This window comes from Pezoporus flaviventris, unplaced genomic scaffold, assembly GCF_033815535.1.
Source record: "Pezoporus flaviventris isolate CSIRO_AGI_PZ_B2104156 unplaced genomic scaffold, CSIRO_AGI_Pfla_v1 ptg000212l, whole genome shotgun sequence".
NCBI lineage: Eukaryota > Metazoa > Chordata > Aves > Psittaciformes > Psittacidae > Pezoporus > Pezoporus flaviventris.
In genome coordinates this window covers 208,553-234,061 of record NW_026892760.1, presented here as the reverse complement: position 1 = coordinate 234,061, position 25,509 = coordinate 208,553, and the positions used below count along the sequence as shown (strand labels likewise).

General features: G+C 38.3%; 1 protein-coding gene across 14 annotated transcripts in view; it reads left to right on the top strand.

Annotated features, from left to right (window-relative positions):
* The window catches only part of NFIB (nuclear factor I B), a 167,715-nt gene extending 154,181 nt beyond the window's left edge, over positions 1-13,534 (top strand). For 6 of the 14 annotated variants that reach the window (XM_061441221.1, XM_061441220.1, XM_061441229.1 and 3 more), the window contains 3 exons: positions 5,169-5,257; positions 6,458-6,532; positions 13,392-13,534. In XM_061441221.1, the coding sequence (XP_061297205.1) occupies positions 5,169-5,257; positions 6,458-6,532; positions 13,392-13,521 (294 nt within the window). In that variant the 3' untranslated portion in view covers positions 13,522-13,534. The remainder of the gene's footprint in view (positions 1-5,168; positions 5,258-6,457; positions 6,533-13,391) is intronic. The other 8 variants (XM_061441225.1, XM_061441232.1, XM_061441228.1 and 5 more) reach the window with 2 other exon arrangements.
* Positions 13,535-25,509: the final 11,975 nt, after the last annotated feature.

The following is a 25,509-nucleotide window of genomic DNA, read 5'->3' as shown; positions in this document are numbered from 1 at the left end:
TGAATGTTTGTAGTTTCTAAGCGTAGATTAGAGAAGGAAGCAGCAAACTGAGGAAACACTGGAATTGAATCTTCTGCAAGTGGACACAGTCCCTTGCCAGATTGTGGCTGTGCCTCCATTCTTTTGGCTAAATAATTTTAATGGAGGCATCATTAGCTCAATAACGATGTCTTAAGGAGCAGAATTCTCATGGTTATGTGATGGCATTTCTGTAGCCTCCTTGTGTTACTGTTCTCAGTGAATTTATTATGTTTTTAGAGACAGGTTAATGTTGTTTGTGATTCTGAAGCTAGAATTTTGCTAGAAATACTAGTCATGCACTTTACCTGTGTAAACAATATAAAAAGATAGATGAACAGGAAGATAGATATTAGTATTTATTGCAAATACAGAGGAATAGTTTCACAAATTTCTATTGTAATGAAGGAGATAGATAACTGACAGGTTTTGTTTCTTGGATGTTTATTTAGTTTTATGGGTGATTTTATTTTTAATCAGAAAATGTAAATAAACGAGATAGCTATTAAGGTCTGTAAAGACAATGACCTCTAGAATTTTCTGTCCTGTTACAGTAAACTGTGTTAACTAATGCTGGCCGAGTTACTGAGGAGCTACTGAACTTTACCAGTTTTTGCACAGATTAATCCAGTGGCATGGATTTCACTAGAGCTTTGAATTTCTGGGTGTGGTGTGTGGTGTGCATGATTTTCACACAGCTTGGACGTTTATGAGTAAGACATTTGCTATGTACCTAATAATAAGAAATACTTAAGGTATCTAAAATGAAAAATCAGAGAACTGGAGATAGCTTTTTATTTCCTACACACCAGGCTGCCCTGCCTCTTTGGTAGGAAGTTGTTCTTACCAGATGCATCCTTTAGTTACTGAATCGCACAGTTCAAAATGGAGTTCTCTTCATACTATTCACCATGCAAATTGTAAACTTTAATGTCCACTGAACACAGAGTGTCTGTTTCTAAAACGTTTTGGGTGGATGTTGCTTTTGCTTCATTGGAAGGCTGAAAGAAGAGCATAAGTGGACTCTTAAACAGAACTTCTCAGTAAAGCCAGGAAACAGGTTATCAACAGTTAGGCTGTTCTTATTGTGTCCCTTATCACAACTGACAGTTTGACGTAAAACTGGGTCACATGACCACCAGGGAGGTATGTAAATGGATAAGAGGTCACCTTTCACATATGCTTGCTGGAAAGGAAACACATTTAAAGGAAGTTTCAGTCAAACAATGACAATATGCAAATATTAATTTTTATGGACTTTTCTCAACTAACAGAAGCTATAGCACAGTCTCCTATCACACTTTCCAAAATACATATCTGCTTCTGTGATGGCTATGACTGCTTTTACTAGCCATCACAGAAGCTTGAAATGAATGTTAGTCTTCTACAGCAACACTTTAAATAGGAGAATATAAACCCTGCTTAAATATTAAGCTGTAAAAAATATTCAGACTATGACTAAAATTGAGCTGTCCACTGTGGATTTTTAATGTACACAAGATTTGAATACTTAAAACTCTGCTGCATGGTTTTGCTTGCTAGATGCCCAGTTTAAACTGAACAGGCAGATAGAGTGAAATTTAGCTCTTGCGTAGAACTTCACATTAGTGTGTCTCACAGCACTGGAAAGTGCAGAACACAGTCAGTTCCCTGGCATCTTACAGAGGGCGGGACAGGAACAGGGAGGTGAACGTCTTTAAGACAGGTGGAAGAGTTAGGCCTACAGCTCTGCTTCTGCTTGGGCTGTGGCCCCATCCCACGATGCAGCTGAGGTGGGTGAAAGAGTTCCACTGCCTCCCTGGAGAAACAGTTACAGTGGGCTTTGTGCTCTCCATTACTCCATGAGTTTATCAGTGAGGATGTATCTCAGGGATGAGAGACTGCAGCAGTAAGGACATGTTGCTGCATCTCCACGTGTCAGGAAATGACTGGGCTGCCTGTGAAGTTTCCCCATCTGCTGCAAGGCTGGGCATCCTTTTCCATTTCAGAATACAGACTCATGTTCTTTTTTTTTGTGTGGTTAGGTGAGAAATAAATAAAAAAATCAGTGATAATGTTTTGTGGATAGAAGGTGTTACTGAAGTGGTGTTCATGTGGCTTGCCTTGCTGAAAATAACGCTGTGGGGCTGAAGAGCAGGCCTTTCCAACAGGCTTCTAGGAAAGAATTTTCACCACAACACACGCCGAATAGGGTCATTTGTTTTGCATTCATAGCTTGTTTTTGAGAAAGTTAGTAATGTTTTTCAGCGTTTATTAAATGTCTCATGAGAACTATTTCTCAAGGCCCTCTACAGAGGAACTGAAGTTTTCTCAAGCAGCCTTTAAGTAGTTTCCTGCCTTTCCCTTTTACGTGTCCTGCAGAGAAACTTTTTTAGATGGCTTACTATGGATGAGAGTGAATGTGCCGCCTTGTCTCCAGCTAACACAGAGACATGATTTTAGAGGCTGCATAAGTTACTCTGAGGACTACAACTAGCCAGAAAACTTTCAACATATAGCACTCAAAATACTGTACTAAAATGCCCTACATCCTCCCAAAGCTTGGTACTCATGTCAGGTCTGTGCCCCCAGGCTTTCCCTAGTGGGCTGTTAGGACATCCTCCAAAGGCAGTGTTCCCACTGCTGCTGTGAACAGACATCTTCTTCCATCAAATGGAGCCAGAGCTCACAGAGCTCTTTTAAGCTTCTCCAGTCTTTTACCCAGGAAGCACTGAACACATGTGAGGGATGGAGATTCTGAATATGATATTTCTTGATACTTTTGAAAGTATTTTTCTAAATCTTAGACATTCTGATCTCTATGCAGGAGTGATTTGGGAGAGGAAATTTTGTGAGAGGGAGGAAGAGAAACCATTTTCCTGGCAGGTTAGAATTTAAAGACAATGCAGCAGCTATATAAGCCTGCTGAGGAGTGTGAAGAAACAGTTCTGAACATCGGGAAAGTGCTTTTCAGCATAACTGATGTGCTCCTGGCCTTGTCATACAGATGTGTGGATTGTGCAGTTCTTCAAGGTGGTGTCAGGACTGCAAGTATGGCACATTTTGTCCAGTGAATAGTACTACAGTTTACATTAACTATAGGTGTGGTGCAGCATGAATCTTCATATACATGTGCATGTGTCTACAACTCATATATAAAATGCCCATGTTCTATTTTTACCATTGCAGTATTCAGATGTATAGTATTGAGATATATATGACAATATAATATGAAGTATGTCATTATTAACATTATGAAATAGATTTGAAAAGCTTTTTAGACCTTTCTTAATGATAAATTTAACATATTAACTATATATGTGGAAAGTTTTCATACAGACTGTGGGAAGAGTATAATGATTTAGTGCAGAAGCTGATTTACTAAAATGAAATGTATCAATCCCTTACTGTTTTCCCCACACAGTAAATCCGGTTGGGTCCTTTAGCAGTCTAAGTACTTACCAGATTTTTGAGCTAGACCTAAGTGCACAACTCATTTGGTAACGCTAAGTTTATAATTTTAGTAATTTTTGTGGTTCTAATCAGCCACAGAACTTTTATTTGTAGATTCCATATTTCATAAAAGAATAAAAGGGGCATGTGTTAACCTTTCAGTCTTGTGTTTCAGCTGGAAGTGAGTTTTTATAGCTAAGTTATAAAGCTCTGAAATATGCATCAGTAATGAAGATGACATTCTTGAGGATTACAGCAGAAACACATCTACTGTACATTGAGTAACTGAGCTGACATATTTTACTATGTCTTTAATATTAAAGCCAGGTTTAGAGTACTGTTTTGTATAGTGACTAAACCAGGTATTTACTTACCCTTTCTTCAAATATATTTAATGTATTATTCACAGTTACCTCTAGCAAACTTTTTGACTGCATGCTTCCTTTTCTGGTTAATTTCATGTGGTTTAGTCATGCTTTTATTGGCCTTTAGAAGGTCCCTTGGAGTTCTTTAGATAACAAACAAGAAACAATCCCTATGAAAACATCAGAGAGTAACATTTCCATTTCTCAGACCTTAACAGCAGGAAGCTTATGAGTCTAACAGCCAGACAGGGTCAGGTTTGCAATATTGTCTTGTCCTCAGCATTTGTATTTTTCAGGAAAAGACTTCAATTAATTGTGCTCCTGTGAAAATAGTTTATTGTAATTTGTTTGCTGTAGCATGTGCTATCCAAAGGCTAAAATGGAAATCCATTGAATGCAATTAAACTCAGCAACAACATTATCTTCAATTCAGAGTGCTGTATCATATATAATCGTACAGCAATATATATACAGCATGACTATACAGAGGGTGAAATGTGTTTTTTCATGAGTCAGATAAGTCCACTTCCTTAAACTTAAAAATAAGCAGTATATCTTTTCAATAAATCTGCTAACACTATAGGGCAGCTGTTAAATAAACAGAGCTATAGAAGGTTGCTTGAACAATCCATGAAGTCAGAACTGATGATTTGAGGATCTGGGAAGAATTTGTTTCAGCTGACATATAGTACATTCCTCATTATATTAAAATGCAATAAAGTATTTTCAATGCTATTATTCTTAGTCTAAAGCAAGATTAGATTATTTTATCACCTCTTGCTAAGTAATACCACTTTCAGTAACACCAGATTAATAAACTGCAATTACAAAATACCTTTACACTTCTTAAATAGCAAGATAAGGACATAAAATTTGTTTAATTTGAGCAAATTTTCTAGAGATTGCATGTCTCCTGTGTTTCATTAAATGCATGCTAAAAGATATCGATTATATTTGACCTTTACTTAATACACCGTATGTAAAGCATTGCTTAGAGAAAACAGCATTTTAATTTCCTTTCTTAAAGTACCTTGCTATTGAATATTAACATTTCCTTTTATTCCAGCTCAGTTTGTAATCTAATAATAGCTAATTGTTATGTGCTAAACTCTAGTTACTCTTTTATGCTTTATTAATAGAGGAGCGAATTAAAGTAGCATTATCTTAAGCAAATCTGTAGGCATTTATTTCTCAGAATAAGTTATTTTTGTTTGTTTGTTTTATCTTTTAAAGTGACTTCTTGGGAAAGTAAGGCTTTTGCCATGTACAGTACTAGTTTGCATGTATTCATTTAAATACTAAAAACTGTAGTACTGCTCAATCCATATCTGACTGCTAGGTTTCAATTGACAGCTGAGAATTTGTGACTGGACCATGAATCAAAACGGCAGGCATTTATACCCCAGTGCCAGTGACGATACATTGGGAATTACCTGGCAAAGGTAACATTTTAATTATTTCCACCCCTACACCACCTCTAAAAAAGTTGCATTGGGCTACAGTATCTGTGTTAGTGGGCCTATAGAGGAATATGTGACAGCATTTGATCAATACACGTGTGTAACATTTCTCCATGCATATTGAGGTTATCTTTAGTGCAAGATGAATACTGCCTTAAGCACCTGGAATGACAATGCTGTGCTGTCAAATGCATGGGTTTCATAAATTCAAGGGAATACTGATCTTAGGCTTTAAAAATGAAAATGTAATTTGTAGTCATATTTTGGGGGGCTTAGTGGTTAACACAAAAAAAATTGTGCTATAGATGAGTATAATAATAAATGTCTGAGGTGGTGGTGGTTTTGAGCAATGAATAACTATACTATTCATAGAGACTTTTATGACTAATCATAATCAGCTGATGTAGATTTAGGTCACTAACATGTACATGAAGGTAAGATTAACCCATCTTATTTCTCAATTAAATAACAGAATAATTAGAAGTGATTTACACAAACGAGAGGTGTTTTTTTTTTTTTAAAAAAAAAAGAAATAAACATGATAAAACCCATTAACCTTTGGTACATTAATAAATTGCACATTATTATCTTTTATATCTCTTGATATATAATGAATTATGGTAACAGTAGAGGCATGTTTCTAAATAGGTGTTGTAATGAAATCAGCATAATTGTGATACATCAGGTTTTCATCTCTTTCATGTGCAGGATTATGTGCAACATTCAACACTTAATGGGGGTTATATGGGTTAGAAGCCTGTCAGATGAAGTATTAGCTGCTCACTCTGAAAATAATGAAGTTCTCAAGTACCTTTAGGATCATTTAGGTAACTTTTTTTTGCTGGACAGATGAAGAAGATACTTAGAATCTATTGAAAACCCAACAACAAACAGCAACCTTCTTTTTTCATAACTACAGTTCTCTGATAATAACTGTTTTCCTAGAGACAGAAGGTGAGGGGAAGCTGTGAAATTCTGTATGGCTCAATTAGGAAAATACAACCTCAGTCACTTATGTGAGAGAGCAAGAGCATATGCAAGAAGCAAACTTAAGGCATGAGAGTGAGAAAAAGTGTGTGTGTGATTGTGTGCACATGTGTATGTGCGTATGTGTTTAAGTCTGATAACATGAGCTTGAGCCTGAATCTCAGCCACTCATTACACCATTGATATTAATTCCAGTGGGACCACTCATAAAAGCTGGCACGATGGGTCTCTTTTAGCGCATATTGAGTATTTACAGAATATTCACAGACTGTAAGTAAATTTTCATTGCAAAACTGTACATTCTAATTCAGCTATTGCCAAACATGTTTTTATTCCCTACTATTGATATTTATATTCATGTTTATAACAATCCTTTTGTGTTAGTTTTATGGATTAACCGTTACTTTAACATCGCATTTACGCTACCCAGGCAAATGCACTAAGTTAGCATTTCCTGCTTTCTGTCTGCTATCTTGACACGAGCTTAGTACAACAGCTGGCTTGTTCTTGGAGATGCTGAGTGGAGGTCTGTTCTCAGAGTGCTGAATTTCCTTCTCAGCTCTAGCTGTAGGGGTGTTCAGCTTTACAAGCATCATTTTCTGCCCCCCAGCACCACCCTCTATTTATGCTGTGGCAAGCACATTTTGGCAGACACCTGTTAGAGCAATGGTTCATACCATCTACCCCACCCTCTCTCTCCCCCACTCCCCTTTGCCCCATCCCAGTCCCTTGGGCAGTATTTTGGAATAGAAGTATAAATTCATTACAATTTAAGAGCAAAAATGCTGAAGTATCCTGATTGTAAAAGTGTTGTAGAAAGAAAACCTAATATTTTATGGTCTTTTTCAATTTAAATTTCTAACTCAAGAGGTTTTGCCTAACTCTGTAATGCAGAAAGATGTGCAGAACATTATGTTTCCTCTCCATCTAGGCAAACATCTTCAGAACGCTTCCTCAGAAATTAGTTGTATTCAAGCCAGACTTGCATGCTGCCATCCCACAGGAAATGGGTCAGCAATCCATTAAGATGCCATTAGATAATCTAATTTGGAACTTAATCTCTAAATTAACCATGCTCCATACTTGAAGCATACTCGAGAGAAAGAAAAAAAGTTTATGTTTGAATTGATAGGGGAGCCGAAGCGTGAAGAAGGCTGTTTGTTTTTTCTGTAGCTGTGGTCACGTCTCAAGCTGTCTGGTAACCAGGAGAAACCAGACATGATGTAATTCCAGATTGAACTTGAACTTCAGGGACTTGGAATGGGGGAACAATGGACCATAGGAATCAATAATGTCCATTTTCTACATGATTATGTTTGGAGCTTTAAGTTAGCCTTTATGGGAGAAGCAGCAAGAACAGCAGTGTGACCAAAATGAATGAGATGATCCAGAAGCAAGATGTTAAAGTAAAGAAAACAACTTCAGTAATATTTTCTAAGCAGCACTGCAGATTCCAGCAGGATTAGGAAAGTTCCCGGTCTGCAGTGAGCTGGTTGCCTGTTCTGAGCACTCTTTGTTCACTTAGGTAGGACAAACTTAATCTTATGTTTCCTGTCAGATGATTTTTGGCAGCACTGCTAGGGAAGGAGGAGCATATTATAGAGAATTCCCAAGTCTGAACTGTATCTTTAACCCCTTGGTTACTCTAGTTTTCTACCTCCTGAGTATCTTACCTTGGATTGTTTCTTTTGGAGCAGTAAAATTGCACTGTTTTGGTTTTATTTGTGTGTTTATTTTGTTTGGTGCAGTTAGGGTTAGCTGCATTGTTATTTAGTCATGCCAATTTGATAAATCAACTCTTGTATTTTAAAAAAGTGCTAAGGTAAATAATACAACAGGTTAAAAGTGGAAATGGTAACATTTGGGGGCAAAAAAAAAGCAGCTTAGATGTGGAAAGTGGACAGTCAGTATTTTGTAGGTGACTGAATGGTCTCTGGTAACCCAAGCCCATGCTCTCCATGGTTTGGTGCTGTGGCAGGCAGTTCTCCACTGGGTCATAGCTCCTATGTGTTTGCAAACCTCTTGTAGCCCTGTGTCTGCACCAAACACTCATGTGTGCATGGTCCAGAGTGCAGCATGGGCATGCATCATTTCTTTGGGCCCTTCCTCTGCTGAGGATTTTCTTTATTAGCAATGAGCTCTGTGGCCTCTTCCTGATCTTTCCTGATCTTTTTTTTTTTTTTTACACTGTCCCAAAAAGTGAATATAATAAGAACTACAGCAGAATTCCTTTTTGCCTCCTTTATCTGCTCAATGAGTGATATGTGCCTGCTAAACTATAAAATTCATCCTAAATAAAGTTGAGGTATACTTAATATATGTCCTGAAATAAATGCTCACCTTGGAGGTGAAATTTGACAGCTGTGCAACTAGAGACACCAGTTTAGAATGGTAACAGAAGTATCACAATATGTAGATGCTGGAGGGGTGGTTATTCCTTTGGCAGAAACACACAAATGGGAATTTAGCCAGGGCACTGAGTTTAGCACAATTGCATTCCCAAAGCTCATACAGTCTTAACAGTTTGAAATGGCAAAGTTCCTTGTACTTGTGTGAGCAAGCACTTGCTTAGTACAGAGATAGATGAGTTCGGTGACTTGCTAGTACTATTTCTTTTGACACTGAAGGCATTTCTACCTTTTCTGTCCAGTGACTGACCTGGCATGATCTGATCTACTTCTTCTAAGCTACTGCATTCGTGCACAGGGTAGTAAAGGGGCAAGACAGAAATACTGGTTTAGGTGTACTTTCTGAATGATGGAATGCTTTCACAGATTTCTGAAGCTGTAATAGAAGGTAGTAACTGGTGGAAAATAAAAATCTTGAAATCCTTCAGATTTACTTAGATCTAATTGGATTTATTTTTTATTGCGTTTAACATTATTATACTCTTTATTTTATTATAACTTCCAAAACAGACTGTATATACACATAATATTAATACTATTTGTGGTCCTTTCCAATGATATTTTAATCAGAGGTTCTTGAAATAGCAATTACCATTTTTAAGAGGAAATCATGGCAGAACTCTTCATTGAATTAGTATGTGAAAACTATAATAGAAACTGTAAAGGGTAATGTTAACCCTGTGGGATGCTTGCAGACTTTTTCCTTGTGATTTTATTGCATTTGAACAGATAAATATGTTATACTTGCTGTGGAGGGAACTGAAGACACAACGAGTAGTCTAGTTATAGTAAGAGAAAACTCTGATAGTGAAATTACTTAGAGGTATAATGCTTCAGGAAGGTGGTCCTACAAATCATACTCTCTCTCACAAAGGCTACTAGTCTGACTCTCATAGCAGTTCCTGATGGTACTTCTTATGTAATTTTCTTCAAAACTTAGCCTAGAGCAGATTTTTGGAGGTATGGGATGGCATTTATATTATAACCTCTGCCAGTGCAGTGCTTACAGATTTCTTCAGGAACAGTGAGCTGGATGGTAGGGTAGATCTGATTTATGCCACTCATAGATGCAGAGCTTTTTTATCAGAAGGAGAAGCCACATGGGCAGAGGAACATGTTGTGAACTTCTGCAATGACAATCAGGTTGCCTATGTTCTGGACAATGAAAGGAGTTTTGGCTTCCCCTGTGGCACTTAGTTGAGGCAGTTAGTTGAACAGAGGGATCATTGCCCCTGCTTTTGTGAAACCAAAGGCTGGAAGTTTGGACTTCTGTTCCAAACTGGTAGATAGTGTGGTGAAGGGAAGGGTGTTCTCCTCTTTCCTGCTGGTGCCATCCATGTGGGCTCCAGACTGAGTTTGCTTTGCAGTCAGCAGTAACGTGCTTCTTCTAGGATGCCCTGGAGAGAAACTGTATATGGTTTCCACAGCAGAAGCTAAACTGTGATGCTCACAGAGGTCACTTCAGAGTAGCTTTGAGAAAGCTGACAGGGTATCTTCCTCTTCTGGCCTGTAAGTCTGGCTTGGCTGCACACAAGAGCACAGAACAGGCTTTGGTTCAAATGGTAGTTGAAAGTTCAGTTAAATTTACTGCAAATATAATGGGGTATGTGAGAATGTTAGATAGACAGCATATGCAACTTAGCAGAGACTGAGGTTTTTTTTTTTTGTTATTGTTTATGTCATAACTGTTCTCAGAGCTTTGTGCTGTGATTAGTGCTATTTACCTCAGTAATTTTTATTCAGATTTCCTCTTTTGTCTGCAGTAAATGGTTGGTGGTGGTATCACGACTAGGGTGGCTGGAGATAGAGTTGAATCAAACTGCAGTATGATAGGGTTAATTTGTAAAATACAACTGGAGGCCATCAAGCCTTGAACATCATGGCGTAGGAGGTGCTAGTGAGCAGCGTGGATGTCCTGTCTTTCCCAGCTGCCTGTGGGGCCAGCTGCTGCCCAGGGAGTGCGTGTAGATCAGGGACTTCAGCATGCCTTTAGAGGCTTTCTTACCCCCTAAGGACTCATAAGCAGCATTGATGAATTTGTTGCAACCTGCATTTTTGTCATGGCCTTAATATAAGGTGGGAGGCTTAAAAGGTTTAAATAAACACCTATTAAATTTATAGGTTATATGGTAGCAACTGTCCTATTGGTCATTTGCCACAACTTATTTTTATTGAGTACTTCCCACAAAACCAAGATCTCTGTCTCCTACATGAAATAGTAGATAAGAAAGCTGCTACAAATAGTACTTTGTTCTTTATCAGCACTGACTGCATTTCTTCACCTGCTGTAATCATTAGAAGGCTGTCAGCTTTAAAGCAAAGAAAAACAAAGAAAAAAGTCACATATGTATGTATGTAACCACTGAAGTGCACTGTAAATCTTCAGAAAGATAACATGGAAGCTGTGTATTTAGCCTTTGCAACAGAAATTGTCGGAATGCCATGCTGACCTCACATAAAATTTACATTCTTTTAGTTAATGTTCTATTTTGTTTAAAGTTGCTAAACACTGTAAATCCCAAAGGACAGCAAAGAACTGTGCATTATAAAATGTATGTTCAGACAGATCCTGAGGAAACAAAACTGGTTGGGATTTTTCTTTTTTTTTTTATATTTTATTACTATTCTCTATTTTTACAAATCCCTGTGCTTTAAAACAATTTACATTGTGTTTGTGATTTCAGAATTTGCTTCTTAATATTACTGAAATCCAAAGAGGAAGGAGCAAAAATGCTTTTTAAATTGTGAAAGAATATGAAGCATAAGTTGAAAAAATTAAGCCCCTTAAATGGGGTTCTGTTACTGAATTTTTTAACTTTTGTTTTTGAAACATAATCTTTTCATCAGATCATATTGGACGAATCTTTCATGCATAAGTGGGTTTAAGTCTTTGTGCATATTTCAATATTTTCAGCCCCTTTGAATGACATTCATACTTCAGGCCTTTAAAATAAATTAGGATATTCATATTTTTTATATTTCTTTGAGGAAAAAACCAAAGTCCCACTCCCTTCAGAATTTGATCGTCATTGAGACAAGGGGGTCAGCAATTTTTTACACTTTTTACTGCGCAAACGGCACCAGAAATTAATTGTTAGGAATCTAAGTAATAAGTTAACAAGTTTAGAGAGGTAAAGAGTATCAAACAGGAGTAAATGACAGAAGCTGTTTATATTACTTTTAATACAAAAGCCTTTAAGAACATGTCCTTTGGAGTTCACAAAATAAGTTGACTTCTTTTCTTACTGTTTAGGCAGCAACATAAATAAGGAAGGATTACATAAATCTGCCAAGTGAAATGTGGTTATTTTATACCCATGTAAAATAGATAAAAATGACCTGTTTCCTCTTTACACCCACTGCTACAGAAGTTCACCTGCTCACGCAGAGAGAGAGCAGTGCAGAGGGGTGACCAAAGATAGGAAAGAAAGAAAACTTCCAGCATCTATCATCCACAAAACGTATGTCAGAGGTTTTAGTCTTCAGATGTGTTATCATGAAGCTTATCAGTCTAATCACAGTGTGAATTCCCATGTAAGGTGTTGTGTTTGTAGAAACACCTAGTGTGGAGAAAAACTCAATCACAATGAAAAGTGGAGAAGCATGTGTTTGCACAGAGTGTTCTGGTGTTGTTGGGCAGTGATTGCTGACATAATGATGCTGGTTTTCTTTTGAATAAATTTGACAAGACTTTCTCTAAAGTCCGTTACTTCTAGGTTGCCAGAAACACATTTAAGGAACAGGCAGCTGAGGGTCTGCTCTGGGTACTGAATAGAGACAGCTGAGGTCTTTCTTTGAGTATCCATCTTGGAAACGATGGGGGCTTCTGGTTTACCAACCTGCTACAGGTTGTTGTCTGCTAAACATGTGGATGTCATTGGGATTTAAGCTCCTCAGTGACAAAGTTATTTTGAAATTATGACTTAAGTCCTAAAGTCATTGAATTGCCTTTGAAAACATTTTCTTTCTCAGATGTTTGTTGAAAAATTTATAGTACTTACTCTTGACTTATGGCTACCTTTGCTACAAGTGCTTACATGATTGGGCCCTTGTGTTATACAGTGTTCCTTAGGCACTGATACTTTTTGAGAAAAATCTATAAAGAAAGCAAGTTTTTCTTAATATTGAAGGTACCCTGGGGACCCACACATCTTGGAGGCTCATCTTGGGCCTGAGACAAGATAAACTGCCATGCTGTAAGAGGGTAGGAAATTGTACAGGAAGCTGAACCACTGAACTTGCATATTGTGTTCTTGGAAACAGCAACCTGTGCACTGTAGTGTATTTGACTAGCTCTTAAATAACATCCTTGTGCTATATAGTGTCACATGTATGGCTTAGTTGTGTCTGCTCTATATATTTGCGTCTGAAATTTTTGGGAGGTTTCATAAACAAACAGTCCACTTAGTGTTAAAACAGCAGTAATACTACTTGTAACTGAGATCAACACCGTGATTTTTATCTCAAATGAGTCATACTTTCACAGAGAAAACTATGAAGTAGAATCTCAAGCAATATGCACAAACTTAGTTTCTTATTTTATCTTACTAATAATATAATAATATTATTATTGTGCTATTAATAATGGATATGGCTTAACTTTGATTCAAATTATATGTGTTCTTCTTTTTACAACATGATTAATTTTATTTTTTTTTTCCCTTTCTTTCTCTCTCTCTCTCTCTTTTTCTCTGTCCTTACCTTTTTCCCCTTTTTAACAGTCCTGGTACCTGGGCTAGCTTGGTTCCTTTTCAAGTTTCTAATAGGACACCGATCCTGCCAACAAACGTCCCAAATTATGGTTTGAACATAATTGGAGAGCCTTTCCTTCAAGCAGAAACAAGCAACTGAGGGAAAAATAAAATAAAGAGACAAATTTCAAAAAGAAAGGAAGACAGGAGGAGAAAAGAAACTGAAGAAAGAAGAAAAAATAGACCAGCAATTGCAGCTCTTACAATCACTAATTCCTTTATGGTTGAAACTGAAATGACATACAAAGGGTCGATGATATTTCACTGATGAGTAGAATGCAGCCCCTGCTAAGTAGCCTTTGTTATATGAAGTCCGCTGGGAAATAGATGTTCTGTCTCTGACAATATATTTTAACTGACTTTCTAGATGCCTTAATATTTGCATGATAAGCTAGTTTTATTGGTTTAGTATTCTTGTTGTTTACGCATGGGATCACTATTCCTGGTTATCTCACAAAACAAAGGCTAGGCAGCAGCAACAAAGCTGCAGGAGGACAAGGGCCGTAGCCAGCCATTTTCTCAACACTCTGATTTCTAGGTGTTTTAAAAATAAGCTCTGTAGCCTTTAGTTATTAGTGTGGATTTATTAAACTTTGGCCCTTAATTCAGCCTTTTCTAGTGTGTTATGCAGTTTGACGTTTTCAATCAAATATGAACACACAAGCTCTGTGGAAGAAATGCCTCTATGTAGGTATAAGTGTTATCTCCTCATGCAACAGTAAAAAAGAAAAAGAAAAAAAATGAACATTTTCCCCACTAAAGAAACTTACAGAGGCAAGTGCAATTTAAAAATCATATCTAATGGGTCATCAGTATAAGTCCTTCAGCCCTTGGACTCTAAATTGAGGGGATTAAAAATAGAAATAAAGATTACATTGAACAAACTTATTTTTCTCCTCAGTTTTTGAGGGCATTAAAAGGCATTAAATCAAGACAAATCATGTCCTTGAGAAAAAGAAATCAATGAAAACACAGCACTTCTGTTGGTTTAGCTGCTGCCTCCACACAGGGGTAGGATTTATTTATTTAAAGTTACTGGTTGCATCAAGAACCCATAGGGTTTACATGTTTCTGTAAAATCTGCATCATAGAGACAAAGAGATGGGCAAATCCATGTCACAAGGGCAAAGCTTACCGTTTACAAACTGGTAATACCAGGATGGGGATATGTTATATTTAAATAATGCACTCGTAAGTTTAGTTGCAGGGTGCTGAAAACTTGCATGGTGCTTTCAGAAGTTAGCCTTGTTCAACAATTATCACATATTGACAGAAATATAACGTGCATGGGCAGACATTTTGCCTCTATGTCTCTTTAAAAAAATAATTAAAATACTCTTTCCAGTAATCCTGATTTGCACGAAGTTATAATGTCCACATTACGTGCCTTGCCTTGAAATCTAAAAAAATGGAAAAAAAAAACAAAAAAGAAAAAAAAAAACACACAAAAAAATTTGACATCACTACACTTGTTTTGCTGCATTTATTATAATTTTAAATCTTTACCATTTTTATGACAAAATATTTTGTACTCCAGATGGGAAAAAAGCGTGACATCATGGATTTTTTAGACAGTTATACCTTTATCTCACATTTATAAAGCATATCATGGCTGTGTATAGTTGCCGCTTAAAAATTGTAATCAACCAGCAATATTTTCAGTATTTTGGTGTTTTTTCTATTAACCTTTCATGTTTTTCATCTTCCAATTAATATTGGGGGGAGGGGATACAAATTTATATGAATTATGCAATACCGAGTTTTGCCTATGTAGGTAGTGCTTTTAGCTGTATTGGTTATTATAGGTAAGTACACAGATTTAAAACAAAAAGAAAAAAAAAGTATGCTTTTTTTTGTTTGTTTTAATTGACCAAAGTGGGTACTGCTATTTTTGCAGTGTGATGAGGTCCTTTTCTGTACTGAGAGGTGGACAGGGGATTTTTTTTTATACATACATATATATATATTCTGGGGTGGGTGGGGAGGATTTTTAACACTTTACAGTGTAGCTGTGAAGCAGTGCACCCTTAGCCAGGCAAGGGCTGCAAAGCGACTGTTCTGCCTACTGTGACAAACTTTCAAATCGGTTCCCTCTTTTTAACTTCCCACCTGGGGTGCAAGCTAAAATCATTTCTGGATTTTAAAAATAAATAATGAATTCTGTTGGAGGCAGACTTGACTTGAGGAAATTGTTTTACTTTAAGCTTTTTTGGTTTTGTTTTTTTTTTTTTTTCCTTGAGAAAGAGAGAGAGAGACACAGACACAGAGAAAGAGGTCAAGACCCACAGCGAGATGAAGCCTTTTCCATTCTGGCAAGGATACTGCATCCTATAGTATTCATGTTAGAAAATGTTTTTAGCTCAGAATGACAAAGGCAGTTGCTTTGTCTAGGAAATGCACATAGAGAGCCAAAGTCTTTGCTGGCATAACTCCACTGACAGCAGAGTTGCTCCTGCAGAGAATTTGCCTCCCTTAGTCTGCTCAACTGGTAAATAGTCTTTATTTTTTTCCCCCTTCTATGTCAAAATATTATTCTTTTTTTTTTTTTTTACCCTCCCACGTTTGTTAAGTCACAGCATCTGATTTACAATTTCAGGCTGTTTTTCTCAAAGGTTTGCAGTGTCTTCTCATACAGCAGGTCAGATGGAGAGCTCTGGGCTCTTAGCAGGGAAGGAGTTTCTTAATGCACAGAATTATATTATGATGTAAATAAAAGTGTATTTCCATTGCATTTTGCAGATCAGTAGTGGACCTCTTGCTGCAGACCTCTGATGCAGCATGGATCTTTGAGATGTATGGCTGAACAAGGGGTGATTTTTTCTTAAAAACACATCCTTGTGTTAGGGCACAAGCAGAGTTTAGACCTGTGGGTCTGGGATACCCTGGTGGGAAAATCCATCCCTTTGCAGTTTTCTCCGCATTTTGGATGTTTTCCTACCATGTAGCAGCCCTGCAGTACAGCTCCAGTGACAGCCAGCCAACTAAGCGCAGAGCAGTGGCACACCAAAGTCAGTCCCTTCCTGCTCTGGTAGGTGTGTGGCAGGTGAAGAGTTGCAGTGGTGGCACATCCTCACGTCTCCAGCAGGAGATTCATGTATAGGCAGGGCCAGCATGGCTACAGAGATGGGAACTGCAGAGAAGAAAATCTTTGAGATTTATCTATAGTTAAGCTGAAAAAAAAGCAAGCCTACATAAAAAAATAAGCCATCAAAAGAAAATGAAAATCAATTTTATGTCATTTTTTTTCTGTGCTCCTTTAACAAGTGAGTTTGTTCACTAAACACTTGCCTATTTGAGTTACTGAAATGCACTAGACCCACCCAGAGTGCACCTCAGGCTCTCGCCTGGTAAAACGATGTTTCTTCACACCATTGATGCTAAGCAGTTCAGGTGCAGAGGGTCTTTGATTAGTACCATTAGCAAGATGTCCCCCTTGAGCTTTTAATAGCACACCAGGATGAAACTGACAGTTCAGGCTTCAAAGTCAATATATAAGTCAATAGTCAAAATTATGATTGTCCTTGTGGGAAGGTGGATGCCTTTAACAGAGCTTCTTTTTGTTATCTCTGACCTCCTGTATGAGAAATACTGGGCTTACAAATACAGTTTTTTAAAAGCAAACTCCTTCCATGTGGATGAATTTGGTTGTTAAGTATCTGTGGGTTTTTTGAACCTGCCTCTCAAGCAGAAAAGCCTGTTTGGAAGAAAATGAACTTTTCATTAACTGTAGGTTTGGTTTGGTGTTTTGTTGTTTTTTTTTTTTTCTTCAGTTATTGTTTTGTTTCATTTTTTTGTTTGTTTTTGTTTTGGGTTTTTGTTTGTTTGTAGGTATTTGGGGTTTTTTGTTTTTGTTTGGTTGGGTTTTTTTTAAGCTCAGCAGTCAAAAGATTAAGATCGAGAACTCAAATCCAGTCTCTAGCCTCCTCCTTCACCAGGAAGTGTATTCTGACTGAATTGAGCCACCCCGTTCTATGTGCACTGTTCTGCCTTTATTAAGTTGCTTTGCAGCCCTGGCCTCATGGCTGTGCCACTGAAGTGTGTTTCCCCTGTGACATGAACGTTTGAGGCTTGACTAAGGAAAAAAAAGGCAGTGAAGGAGACTGTACATAAAGGCATGGCAGAAATATTAATTATAGCAATATAGGTGTGGGGTGATGTTCAGGTGGGCAGCTCCATTGAAAATATGTGAATGAATTTGTAAAGCTGCAAGTAGCGAGAAGAAAGGAGGATCTTCTGAATGAACCGCCTACCTTGTAGACAGTAATTTGTACACTGTATAGTTTTGTTAAGAATTTTTTTTTTTAATTAAAATACCCTTGTTTGTAAAGCTAACTTTTTTAACAATTATAATGGAAATGCATGTCATTTCCATTTTTAAACAAGAATATTCTTTCTTTGGAAACTGGACTTGGGTTAAAACTCTCCAGTTTCTTAATTTATGTATTAAGAAAAGAAATCTGTCCATGTTAGGAGTTATTTTGCAGATGCCTGTGCTTGAAAAGCATAGGTTGCTAATCCTTTAAAAATGTAAATGGAGAAAAGTTATATTTTATGAAGGTTATTTTGTTGTATTTAGTATTGGAAAAGTTCGTTTTCAGAGCATTTCAAAATGTTGGAAGCACCACTGTCTTTTTATTAGTATATATGGCCTTTAGCAAAAGTTTCTGTGGTTGTTACATGATGGTATTTAAGATTAGGTTCACAGAGCAATTCAGGATAGGCAGAGAACTAAAACAGTACTTATGTCTCACATAGCTGTGTCCTCAGGGAGCAGAATTTTGGATTTGCAACTTGTAGCTTCATAAGGACTTAATGAAAGAGATTGCACAAGGACATACTCAGCTGTGACACCGGAGTGTGTTCTGTACCTAAATCTAAATTATATTTACTGTGTGAGGTTATGAAGGCTGCAGAAAGTTATCCCATATTCAGTGTACAGTATTCACTTTTAATGAAACAGCTCTCTAACGTTGCTGGCAGTAGGGCCCTAAGCATGACATCAATATAGTTTACATGATCCTGTCAAGGTCTTTTGTTAACATTAACCAGCTGCATGCTCCTGGACTTTTTTTTTTATTGGGTTTCTATAGAAAAAATTTAGAAAGAAAAAGGAGAATGTAAAAGCATATGCAGGCTAATCAAGTTAAACAGGAAAAGCTCCAAATTGAATGTTCTACTCCATGGTGAAGGAGCTGAAAACTGCCTCCTTCATATTTGCACTTTCTGCTAGTTCACCAGTTTTCTCTAATTCCTCAAAATTGTGTGGGTGTGGTGGAGCACTGCAGTTGGAGGATAACATGGACCACTGGTTTTGCCCTTTAACCCTGCACAATGACCTTTGCATCAGCCAAACTTATTGCCATGACAACTCTTTGTACTGTTTCCATGCCACAGCTCTGTTGGTCACATTGTTAATAGTAAAGGGGACAAGTTGGAGACGGTCAATTTTTACATTTTTTGTTGCAAATTTTTCTTCAATGGTTGTAAGTAGTTGGTTTGTTTTTTTTTTTTTTATGATAAAAGGGTTCACTAGTTAGTACTCTTTAGAAATATCTGTGTGTTGCAATTCAAATGTATGTTGAATTTGTGAAAAGGGCTTCAGTGCCACTAGCATCATAATATCCTAGAATAAGCCTTTGATACTTTTATTGCATGATACGGTAACAGTAAAACAAAAGGTGGCCTAAATAAATGGAGAGCAGTGTGAGCTAGTGACACTAAAGCCCGTCTTTGTATTACTGTATTTTTGACAGAATGGTTTTGAAACTGTGCTACAGGGACTGATGTGGCAAATCTATCTCTATATGCAGAAGGAAGTTTTTTAAGAAGTATGGCTTATTATGCATTCTTCATTGAGGGCATTGAAGTTGCATGGACTGATAAAAGTTGATGCAAAATGAGAAAGAAACAAAAACCAGCAAAATGTTTACCAAAAAACTCAAACAAATGAGCAGTGCCTGTTCAATTTCACAGTCTCTGTTGAGTTCAGTTGTAAATATGTATCAGATGACATTTTCTTCAAAAAAAAAAAAAATCTCTACAAAATTGTAGAATGTGAGGGGTTCCTCTATCCCAGGCATAGGCTTCTCAAGAGCTGCATTAGATTATGTCTTCATCAAGCTGTTAATTTGTGCTTATATCATATAGAACTTTTAGTAAGAGGGAAGAGGCGCCCCATCTCGATATTTCTCTGAGAACAACTTTTGTAGGGCTGTGTGTTTCTTTAGATACATTTAGTACAACTGTAGGTGACAAGTAGTCAGTTATTGCTTGCTAGCTACACACCAGGGTTGATCCATTTTAAAACTTCTGGCATTTTTCCCCATACTGTAGGCCATAAATCCTGAAGGTTACATTTTAATTGAAAAGAAGGTGCAGGCACAGTCTTTGTGTAATGAACCTTCACTAGTAGGATGCATTACAGTGCAGCTACTTAATTTTGGAATTAGGGCCCTCTGGCATCAGACCTGTTTTTAGCCTGAGTGTTAACAAAGGTTTATGTCGTGCCTGGTTGAAGGATAATAATGTTCTTTTTTGGTACTTTTTTTTTTTTTTTTTTTTAGGTTACAAATGAACTCAAGTGCCACAAGTTTTAAACTGGTGTAAATCAAGCTTGACTCAATGTGATTGTTACTGTTATATCCAGCCTATACTGCTAGCAGCTGCTCATACTGCAGTCAATTACTGGAAGCGGATATATTTCCTATGCAAAAACTGTTTAAACAATAAAAGTGAGCTATGCTACAGACCCTAGTCTTATGTTTTCTTTTCTGTCTCTCAGATTTGTAATTAGTAATATCTTAGAAACTCACCTTAAAACTTGTACCCTAATAGCATGGCATAATTTACAGAGTTCTGTGTATAGTTAGTTTAAATTTAACATATTTTTTGCATACATTTTGGCTTAGCAGTTACACTGAAAAAGGGGGAGAACAGAAACAAATGGAGGTAGATATCAGCTCGATTTAAAAGTTAATATTTAGTTTTCATCATCATCTGTTACTAGCCCTAGTAATTCTACAGGTGACCTGAACTGCTTCTCCTATGATTCAAGATTGAGCATGATAGCAGAAGGACGGGAGACTTCTGTTTTCCTTCAATGTTATTGACTTATGACAGGCAGTAAATCTTTGGTTTCTTAACAACCTTCGTGATAACATTTGCATCAGTCTTCCCCAAATTCTTCCTGACTCCAAAAGCTTTGTTTTGTGTCAAGGTCTTCAGACTCTACAAAAGAATTCTTTTTCATAAGTGTGAATTAGCTGAAATCAGCTGAATATGATGTTTCATTCAGGTCATGTTCCTGGAAATACATTGTTTTTTCTTACACTGTTAGGGATCTATGAACCAGTAGCATCAGTCAGCCAGTACTATGAATATGGTCAAGAGATGGCTGACCAGATCACAGTGTAAAGACTTAAACTGAATTATATGAAAATCCTCAAATTTTGCCCCATAGTGAAGCTAGATAACTCTCCCTCTACTTTTATCAACTTAGACAAAAATATTCTGCAGGTTCTAGAGCATAATCTTTATCCACTTTCAACCATTAGTGTGAAAAATACAAAATGGTTTGTTATTTTTTTAAATGGACTAATATTTCTGTGAAAGACCCTTTGGTGTATGTGTGTCTCTCCAAAACAAATTGTCAGGCACCGGAAAGTTAGGAAATTCTAACAATTTGTCCTACTAGAACTTCCTTGAATGCTGTCATTTGAAAAGTGCAATGAGGATTTAGGATTTCATATCTAAAACTCCAGAACAGAAAACCTTCCTGCATGACCTAGAGATGCTCAAATTCAGTTCTGCCTCCTTTTCCAGTCACTCTGCAGCCCCCCTGCAAAGCAGTTGTTGTGGTTTAAACCCTAGCCAGACAGCTTGTTCACTCACTCCCAGTGAGTGGTGCCCAGCTGAGAGCAATCAAGGGCCGCCCCCCCCCCCCCCCCCCCCCCAGGGCTCTCCCCTTCCCCGCTCCCAGAGGAACGGGGAGGAGGATTGAAAGAGTGCAGCTCCCATGGGTTGAGACAAGAACAGTCCAGCAACCAATGTACAACAGAAATCACCACGGCTACTATCAACTACAACAATGACAAGAGAAAATAACAAGGGAAGAGAATACGATACCACCGGCCAAGAAACAGGTTCCACCCGGAAGCCCGTGTCCTTCCGGGTAACTCCCAGTTACCCCCCACCCCGGGCATGACGTGCTGTGGTATGGAATATCTCTTTGGCTAGCTTGGGTCAGGTGTCCTGTCTCTGCTTCCTCCTGGCTTCCCCTCCTCCTTGGCAGAGCATGAGCCTCACAAAGTCCTTGGTCAGGGTAAACATCACTTAGAAACAACCGAAAACATCGGCTTCACCAACACTGTTCCCAGGCTGGAAGTCAAAACACAGCACTGCACCAGCTAACACAAAGGAAAAACATGACTGCTACTGCTGAACTCAGGACAGCAGTCTGCTACTGTATACAGCCCGCCAGAGTCCTGCAGCAGTTTCCTACATAACTTTGATCCTTTACTCCACGTATGCCAGCGGCACAGTGGCACTGATGGCAATAATTCAGGACAAAGAATGGCAGCTGCCTGGGTTTATTCTCATTTCCAGTGCCAGCGCCAGGGTTGCAATGCCATGCTCAAGATATGTAATGTAGAACCTAAAGACACTAAGCTATAGGGAGCAGGAAGGAGAGAGTGCGAAGACAGTCATGGCTTGAAACTTCATGGTGAGGACATGCTTAAGTGGGAGGAAGCTCTTTGTTGAGGCCTTTCTGCTTTCCTGTATGCTAGATTGTTGAGAAGAAACAAACAACCCATGGACTAGTGCTCAACATTTTTTTTTTTTTGAACTCCGTTGTTATTTTTGTATGTTTTTCCATGAGCTTAAAATTTATCGTTGAAAAAGACCACCAGATCCAAACACATGCACAAACAGCAAGGTAGAAATGCGCACTGCTGCCTCACAATTTTTTGCTGCTTAATTCATTACATTAAGTTGTTAACTTTGCTGTGTGAGGGATTCTTTTTGATTCTCACTTGTATTTCTACTCCAGTTATTGACTAAATTTGTATATTGCTGTTGCTTAGTCAACTTCTGGCTGATTGGGAAATGCTGAAAACAAACATGGTCTTGGCTTCCTGCTTATGAGCATGGGCCATGGGCATCTCTTTCCTTGGGGATGAAGGCACTTAGAGAACCCTTGGGAGTGCTTACCTGCCAGAATCTGAATCATATCCATGGGCCTGTATGAATATAAGAAGGTTATTGGATGCTCTGGACAAAACCAAGTTTTGCCTGGAGATAAAAAAGGCTCCTCTCTGCTATCCAGGTAACTCTCATGCCTGTTCTCATGTTTACTTAAAATAGCAGCAGCCTTAATTCTTTCTGATAAAGTAACATAGGATTGTTTTATATACGTCACCCTCAGGAATGGCAGAACCATGCCTACTGAGACTTAACAAGGGAGAGCAGTCTGTTTTTTGGTCAAAAATTGATAAAATAAAGCAGGATCTAGCAGAGGGAGCTTCAAATAGAAGAGCTATCCTACTTCTGCCTGGCAAATGCATCTTCAGAGCATCCACTGATGGTTTCTTTAAGGTAGTTATTGGCACGAAGTTAACCACTATTACCAAGGACGTTACTTATGAACGTTGATTGACTGAGCTGCTGAGATCTGCAAAGATTCAAGGATGTCTTGAACTCAATTTGTGTTCACTGTGATGTAGTACTCTGGACCAGTTGTACTCTGGTCCAGTTGTCTTACTCTGTCTAAAGTATCAGTGTGTTACCCAGACAAAGAAAGGAGCAAAAAAAGTTACAGGATGTTAGTTGCGAAATAGAAAGCTTTAAAAAATGTGGAAGGTGGTGCCACCATTAGTGCTTCATTTCAAGCCTGACTTGCAGCTGGCCTCTGCAAATGCTGTTACGTGGTACCTAAACAGACCCTGCTGCTTAAAAAAAGAGAAGGAAAACCTGCTCACCTAGGAGGTTGATCTGATGCTACTGGAGTTGATAGAAATCCCTCAGCTGATTTTTGACAAGGATTGGACAAAGCCTACATTGCTGGCAAGGCACCTTTGTTTAGATGAATATGGATTTCCACTTCTTAACTTGTGTTTTTTTTCTTTTTGCCTTTCTTAAGGTGGGTTCCTTAGGGTGAAAGGAGGTATTCAAAGCAGAACATAACTGTTTCTGATTTCTAAGTTGATGCTCAATCCAAAAACAATGGCATCTATTGACAAGCTGCAATGCAGGCTGCTAAAACCAGCACACGTTGCTGTGGGCAGACAAGCAAAGCCACAACAGGACTGGGGCATGGATAAAAGATATATCTCCCCATAACTGACAAGTCAAGCACTGCAGCACTGTGAAGCTGGAACCATATCAGTTGTAATAAGCTGTCTATTCAGTTTTCAAAACCCATCTGATCAGGTAATTGCTGATGTTTCAAGAAACAAATGGTGCCTGCAGTTGGACCACTGAAATGACCCTGAATGCAATGAGGTCATGAAAGGGTAAGTGGGGGCTTTAGTACTTAAACACCTTTCAGACATAATTCTGGTTGTAAAACACCTTTCTCTCAAAGTATTTGAGATTGAAATATTTCCCTCAGTGTATTTTTCTAATGCAGTGTATTCAGAAATGCCACGGTTACTTACAGTGGATATGTTTCACGGCCCAGAAAACCTGGACCTGTGAAAACCCTCAGAAGTTGAGTACATTTTCCTGTTTCATGGAGGCAAGAATAAAAAGATAGGATTATATGGGTTTGTTTTCTTTTTTTTTTTATGTAGCTTGATCTCCTTTTGTCCTCTTTCCCTCTTTTAAAATAAATTGATGTGGGAATTCACTTTGTATGCAATACTTGAAATGCCTAATCATAGAATCATAGAACCACAGAATGGTTAGCGTTGGAAACGACCCCAAGATCAGCTGGTTCCAACCCCCTTACTATGGGCATGGATGCGTCACACTAAACCATGTCACCCATGACTCTGCCCAACTTGGCCTTGAGCACTGCCAGGGATGGGGCATTTACCACTTCTTTGGGCAACTTGTTCCAGTGCCTCACCGCCCTCACAGTAAAGAACTTCTTCCTTACATCTAACCTGAACTTCCCCTGCTTCATTTTAAACCCATTACCCCTGTTGCTAGTTCCTGATGAAGAGCTCCTCCCAGCATCCCTATAGGCCCCCTTCAGATACTGGAAGGCTGCTATGAGGTCTCCACGCGGCCTTCTTTTCTCCAGGCTGAACAGCCCCAACTTCCTCAGCCTGTCTTCATATGCGAGGTGCTCCAGTCCCCTGATCATCCTCGTGGCCCTCCTCTGGACTTGTTCCAACAGTTCCATGTCCTTTTTATGTTGAGGACACCAGAACTGCACACAATACTCCAAGTGAGGTCTCACAAGAGCAGAGTGGAGGGGCAGGATCACCTCCTTCGACCTGCTGGTCACGCTCCTTTTGATGCAGCCCAGGATACGGTTGGCTTTCTGGGCTGCGGCACACACTGAAGCTGGCTCATGTTCATTTTCTCATCAACCAACACCCCCAAGTCCTTCTCCGCAGGGCTGCTCTGAATCTGTTCTCTGCCCAACTTGTAGCTAGTGCATGCTAATTTGTTGGTTTTGAACAAGGGAGGAAGACATACAGCACAAAATCTGTAAAATACACTTAATAATAAGAAAATAAACTAAATATAATATGATGCCTCCCCAGGTCATCAAGTTTTTTGAAGGTTTTTTGGAGAATGAGGAGCATGACAGATCTCAGCATCAGGGTGAGCATTAACACAGAGAGGAACTTCCTCTTAATTTATTGTAAGCTCTTCAGAACTGTCTGTGAAGTTGTATACCTTAGTTTGTCAACACCATGTAAACTTAAATGTGAATACAAATTTCCAGGCTTCCCTTGGCTAGAGTTACAACGACTCAGTTACAGCATGTAAGTTGCCTTGGAGCCTTCTTGGTGCCACAGAATTACATACTTAGCTAATTGCACATTGGCATTATTGTGATTAAAAGTGGGTTAAAATTATTAGTGAATCAACTATATCACTGTGCAGACACAAACACACTGATCATTTCTCAGAG